Source organism: Elephantulus edwardii, unplaced genomic scaffold (assembly GCF_000299155.1).
Source record: "Elephantulus edwardii isolate Elephantulus edwardi_28Jun2011 unplaced genomic scaffold, EleEdw1.0 scaffold00104, whole genome shotgun sequence".
Classification (NCBI taxonomy): domain Eukaryota; kingdom Metazoa; phylum Chordata; class Mammalia; order Macroscelidea; family Macroscelididae; genus Elephantulus; species Elephantulus edwardii.
Window position 1 is genome coordinate 411,834 of NW_006399854.1, and position 6,639 is coordinate 418,472.

At 41.2% G+C, this 6,639-nt stretch overlaps 1 protein-coding gene across 1 annotated transcript in view; it reads left to right on the forward strand.

Annotated features, from left to right (window-relative positions):
• Positions 1 to 1,399: 1,399 nt before the first annotated feature.
• ACTR10 (actin-related protein 10 homolog (S. cerevisiae)) overlaps positions 1,400 to 6,639 on the forward strand; it is a 41,879-nt gene continuing 36,639 nt past the window's right edge. Inside the window, exons 1-2 of the mRNA XM_006891765.1 lie at positions 1,400 to 1,559; positions 5,635 to 5,707. Of these exons, the coding sequence (XP_006891827.1) occupies positions 1,483 to 1,559; positions 5,635 to 5,707 (150 nt within the window). The 5' untranslated portion in view covers positions 1,400 to 1,482. The remainder of the gene's footprint in view (positions 1,560 to 5,634; positions 5,708 to 6,639) is intronic.

The window sequence follows — 6,639 nt, forward strand, 5'->3', positions numbered from 1 at the left end:
GTGCGGTTGGCGCAGGATAGAGCAGGGTTTAGGGCTGTTGTGCATAGGGTCACTATGAGTTGCAAACGACTCGACGGCACATAACAACAACAACATGGTATATTCACTATTCTTTGCCAATATCACAATTTAAAGGCATGTATTCCGCTTCAGTCTTCTTTATTCACTGTACAAGTTTCACATATATACAAAGCAAAATAAAATATCATGCCTATTCTTTAATGCTAATTGTATGATCAAAGACATTTTTAATTCTGTAGATTCCAACCAATAAGCCTTCTGTCATCACTGAACTATTTGTGGACATATCTCTCATCAGACATGTATATGAAAGTTTTAGATAGGAGTTCATTCTTGAAAACTTCTCCAATCTCCTTTATTAGAGATGTATTAGAGAAAAACAAGCCATTCCTCTTCCCATAATCACGGGATTAAGGCAGCAACCCACTGGACTAACAGTAGTTTTAAGGACAATTTCAACAGAAACAAAACAGTGGAAACTATAAAAGTGTAAAAGTTCTAGGGGGAGGGCTGGGAGGGGAGAACAGTGCAACAATGAATGAATGGAAATCCAAAGTCTCTGTAAATTTTCATTGAAATTAATAATAAATTTTAAAAAATAGTACCAAAAAAAGAGAGAAAAGTGTAAAAGCTCTATTTTTTGTTGTTGGTGGTTTTGGGGGTTTTTTTAGCATTCTTATTGTGTGTTCATATTGGCATATAAGCTGAGTAGTTTTTCTGGCATTGCACGCTTTAAATTCAGAATTAACAGAAAACTCTCGTTCAATTTTTCTTACACCAAAGCAGTGCCTATTAAACAATGCGTAGATACTATTTTGTTTCTTTTGGATCAAAGTAAAAACTTCCAGAAAGACTACCAAATAGTTTTCTGTACCTATACAGGCTTTAAAATCATAAAGTTTTAAGGTTCATTCCGGACTCCGCTGTGGGATGGTGGGAAAGGGACTTAACTTATTTTTTAATAAGTTAAAAAATAATTTTTTAACTTACTTATTTTTCAATAAGTAAGAGAATAAACACCCTTTTCTCAGGAGTGCTTGCGAAGATCAAATGACAGGCAAAGCAACTGGCGCATAGCACCTGAGATTTGTGCACACTCGGCAGGGATGCACACCCTTCCCTCCCTGCATCTCCAGCAGGAAGGACCCGAGAACAGGCTGGCCCCGCGCGCCTGATCGTTTTCCTTTTTTGTGCCTTGTGTTCTGCGGACCTAGATGAACAGCTTCGAAGCCTTTTCCTCTCACGTTTACAAAACTAGAGTGTGTGCGAGGCTTTGGGTCCAACGCGGAGTGAGGCACAGCCTGGGCCAGCCCCAGTCAGGCGCGCCGCGGCCGCACGAAGCCCCCGACGCCGACACCGCCCGCAGGGCAGCGCCCTGGTCCCCGCCCCCGAGAGCGGAGGCTGGTGGGCCTCCGGGTTTGTGCTCGACTTGTCATCCTCGTCCCCCTCCTCCTTACCGTCATGCCGCTGTACGAGGGCCTGGGGAGCGGCGGGGAGAAAACAGCCGTCGTGATAGACCTGGGAGAGGCCTTTACCAAGTGAGTGACGCGGCGCCGGCCGCAGGGGGCCCGAGAGGAAGGCGGGTGGGCCAGCCTTTGGTCTGTCCTGGGTCCCCTTTGCAGGCTTGCAGGCAGGCGCGTAGCGAGGGCAGGGAGCTCCCGGGGCAGTCTCGTAAGTTGTACCCCTACCTCCAATTTGAGTTCCTAGGTGCAGTCTGTATTGTTGCATGTGCCCCCAGTATAGTGACAGACTTCAGCTGAAAAGCTTCCCACCCTTGTCTCATTGCCTCAGCCTGGCAAATTTCACGTTTGTTTTGCTTCAGAACTGTCATTCGGCACCTGGTCTGGCGCCCACTTGAATTTGTGACAAAATATCTCCTACACCCCAGCTACTGCCTGTAAATGCCCGCGGTGCTTAAGGATAGGACGTTGGATGGGATATACTGGGGTAACAGGGCAGGTGCTAGATTCGCCTTTCCATGGCAGCTCGCCTTTACCATGGCAGAGTCACCTCACCCTCTCCCCTACTACCGTCTGCAGATGAGTCTCTTTATTTCTGCGTAGGACAAGCAAATGCCGAGGACTGGTGGGCAGGTATGGTCGGCTGCTTTGAGGAGTCCTGGAGGCTTTAGGAGAATTGCTTTACGTGGCACTGGAGTTGGCTCCCAAACCGAACAGACGCTTTGGGATCATCTGTGCTGGGGTGACTCAGACTCACTGTATCTTGAACTGGTCAAATTAGGCAAGCAGGAACCGAGTTTTACTGCTTAAAATGGCCATCACAGGGAGCTCTGGTGGCCTAGTGGCAAGAAGCTGCACTGCAATCCCAGAGGTGTGAAGTTCGAATCCACCAGATCCTCTGCTGGAGAAGGAGGAACAATCTCCTCCTGTACCAGTGAGATTCGATTAGATGGTGTACACACACACACACAAAATGGCAATCACTATCTTCAGGGCCCAATTCTCTGCAAGAGCAGGCAATCAAATTAGGGAGACGACGAATAAGCAAAGAGATAAAAAAACAAACAAGCAAACAAACAAAAAAATCAACCTTGTAGACTCTGCAGATCTTTTATTGGCTCCCCTAAACTCTTACATTGGGAAATTTAACATGTGTTACAGGGCAGCTTGTAAACACTATAGAGTAGTGATTTTCGGCCTTTTACATGTGAGATCCCTTTTAGGGCTGCATGAAAGTGACAAATTATCTTAACTTAAAATATTTGCACACAATTTCTGAAGGCTGTTGGGGTACCACTAGGTCTTGGACCCAGGTTAAGAGCATGGCCTCCAGAGGGATGAAAGTGATAGGCAAAGTGCATTTGAAAAATACCTACTAAATTTTCTTTTAGGGAGCTTGGTGGGTTGGGGGTCAAGAATTCCCTGCCAACTCAGAAGTACATGAAAACCATTGGAGGGTCAAATTATGAGTTGTTTCAGCGTGACAAAACATAACTTACTTTTTAAAAAATTTTGGTTTTGTATCATTATCATATAGTTCATTTTGAGTCATGGAAACCGTATGTGTTAAAAGAATAGAATTGGTAACCATCTTTATGGTAACAAATTGCCAGGCCTTTCTTTCTCATTGTTGTTTGGAGGGTTCACACCACCGACATTTACATTAGGAGTCCAGCACAAGCCATATATGCCGCTCAGGAACTAAACTATGTTGTTGTTATTCTTCTTCATATTATTATATGTCATTGAGTTGACTATGGCTCATAGCAACTCTGTCTTGTACCTACTGTAGAATCAATTATAACTCATAGTGACTTTCCATCAGATCTCCAGGACTGTAAATTTTTAAGAAAGGACACTGCCTGCCTTTCTCCAGAGTGACTGATGAATTCAAACTGTAGACCTTTTAGTTTGCAGCCCAAGACTTTAGACACTAGGCCATCAGGGCACTTATGTTGTTGCTGTTATTAGGTACCGTCAAGTCGAGCACAGCTCATAATGATCCTATGCAGTCAAGATCTGAAACCTGTTCTATCCTGTGCCATCCTAACTCTTCCTGATACATAAGAGCACACTGCAGCAGTCACTATGTCAATCCATCTGGGTGAGGTTCTTCTTTTCCTTTGCTGCCCCTCCACCCTTCCCAGCATCAAGGAATAAGCACCTCTTAGAAACATACCCAAAGTATGTGAGATAAAGCCTCACCATTCTTGATAGCAGTCTCCAAAAAAGCACTCTGTCTGCACCCTTTCCAAAACATACCTGTTCATTCTCTTGGCTGTCCATAGTTATGTTCAGTGTTCTTCTGCAACACCACAGCCCAAAGGCTCCAATCACACCAAGGTAAAAAACCCACCACTATCCAGTTGATTCCAACACATGATAGATTTCCATTCTGTTTCCAAGGCTGTGAATCTTTACAGGTGTAGGCTGCCTATTTTCTCACATGAAACAGCTGGTGAATTCCAACCACTGACCAGTATGTAATGTTCTATACCACCAATGCTCACATACTAAAGCATAGTAGAACTTTAATAGCTATATATTGGATAAACAGCTAGGTGATTTTTAAATTGTTCTTATGTTGTTGGGTGCCATCAAGTCAAGTATGACTTACAGCAACCCTGTGAACAACACACCTGAACCCTGTGCTATGTTGTGCCATCCTCATCATCTCTAACACACTTGAGCCACTTGCTGCAGTACTGTGTCAAATCTGTCTGGTTGAAGGTCTTCCTCTTTTTTAAATAGGCTAGTCAAAACTACTTGTTTAAAAAATGGACCACTGGTGCTCCAGAATTGGATTGAACATAGCATTTAGTTTATGATCCTCTCATACTGTTCTGTACAAGATTTTTGTAAATACCCATTTATTTGTTTTTAGTAGCATGATAAATGTATACATTGAGGCTATCACCCAAAGATAATTAGATTATACCTTGAGAAATGCCACAGATAGATAAGATGAATATGTGAGATGAAAAAAGAATTGAAGTTCCCAACAGATTGTATCTTCAGGAATTTGAGGGGCACTGCTATCAAGGACTTCCTCAGAGTGCTAAGGAGCAACGGTATCAGTTTAAAGACTAAGGTGCACCTGATTCAAGCCATGCTCTTTTCATTTACTTGCTGTTCATCAGACAGTTAATAAATATCAATGATAACTGTCTATGGCAGAAAAGAATCAATGCCTTTGAATCGTGGTGTTGGAAAAGAGTGCTGAATATCCTATGGACTGTCAAAAGAACAAATAAGTCTTGAAGAAAGTGCAACCAGGGTGCTCATTAGAGGCAAGGATGATGAAACGTTATCTCAATATTGTGGGCATAATATGGATTGTTGAAAGGAGTCATTCCTTCAGAAAAGGAGGGACCAGTTCTTGGAGAAGGGCATCATGCTCAGAAGGGTGCAGGGACAGTGCAGGAGAGGAAGACCCCAGATGAGACAGATGATATAGCAGCTGGGGCAGTGGGGTTAGGTGTGTTGGAGTTAGTGAGACTAGCTCAGGACAGAGCAGGGTTCAGAGCTGTTGTACATAGGATTGCTGTGAATCACGGGTGACTAGATGGCACATAACAACAGCAAACTTTGAAGTCATTTTAACATTTTCCTTCAGTATGGCACTCTGGTGACTTAGTGGTAAGGAGCATTGCTGGCAGTCCAAAGAAACACAGTTTGAATTGACCAGTTGCTAAGCAGGAGGAAGAGGGACAATCACCTTCAGTGGGATTTGAAAACCTGCCACAGGGGTTACCTTTGAGTCCCACTCGATGGTACCTAACAGCAGCTGGCAACATAACAATTATCACTAAAAGGCTAAAAGCCATTGCTGTTGAGTCAGAACCATTTCATAGCAGACCCATCAGCGAGTTTTCAGATGGCTATAAAACACTTTGGAGGAAATTGCCCTTCTTAACTTCCTCATAGCGGCTGGTGAATCCAAACAAGCAAAGCTCTCTATGTTCTCTTGGCACCAGAGTTCCCTCAGCTCTGAATCAGTATTAACTTCTTAGCTTTTTTCTTCTTTCAAGTATATTAGAGTTCTTTACAGATGTTTCCCTGACTAATGTGTTGAAACAATAAAACAACTTGCTCTGTAAAAGAATATAGAAAAAAGTTAAATAAAATGTGTTACTTTTCCTATTATTTAAAGGTGTGGATTTGCTGGAGAAACTGGTCCAAGATGTATAGTTCCTAGTGTGATAAAAAGAACAGGCTTGCCTAAGGTATGTTTTTAAATAGCAAATTAATAGAATAAGTACTTCATAATAATATATTTCAAAATGTAGCTTTAACTAAGATTTTTTAAAACAATGCTGAATGCATAACTTATTATTATTTCCAAGAGAAAGGATTTGGTTTTGGTTTCTTTTTACATTTTTATTGATATTTTCATGAAAGTTTACAGAAAACTTGGATTTCCATTTATTCATTGTTGTACATTTTCTTCCCTACTGCATCTTTTTTTGCTTTTCCAAACCACTTTGTTGATACTCACTTAGCACTCCAAATTTTGTGTTTTGGGTATACAAGGCATGGTTTTGGGTAAATTTATCAAGTTGTGAAGCCATCTCCACAGTCCAATTATAGAACATTTTTATTACCCCAGTAACACCCTGAAGGCCCATTTACAGTTAATCTCATTTCTACCCCCAGGCAACCACTAATCTTTCTTTTGATAGAGCTAACTTTTCTGTACATTTCCTATAAATTATTATGATCAGTTATCATAATCAAATAGGCTATAAAGAGAGAAAAATTTTAATCTTGGTTAAGTGCTTTTATAAGCCTATAGCCAGCCTAACACAATCACTGTAAATTGTGAAGGTATATTAATATGCTTACTAATATGCTTAGTATATAATAATATGAGTGACTTACATGGACCAAACCAAATCTGGAATCCCTCAGGATATCTTTATAGGCAATCAGTGCTTTCTCGTCAATGCTGATTTTTATCCTCAGTCATACTAAAATAATAAATTAAGTGCAGGAAAAAATGAGCACAGCTCTTTGTTTACTTATGAACATACACCTTTATCCTTACAAGCTTAAATAACTCTAATGTGTTATTGATGTCAGTTACTAGGGATTTCTGATTTAAAAGTTAATCTATATTTAATTCTTACATTTATTGTCAAAATTTATATAAATTTAC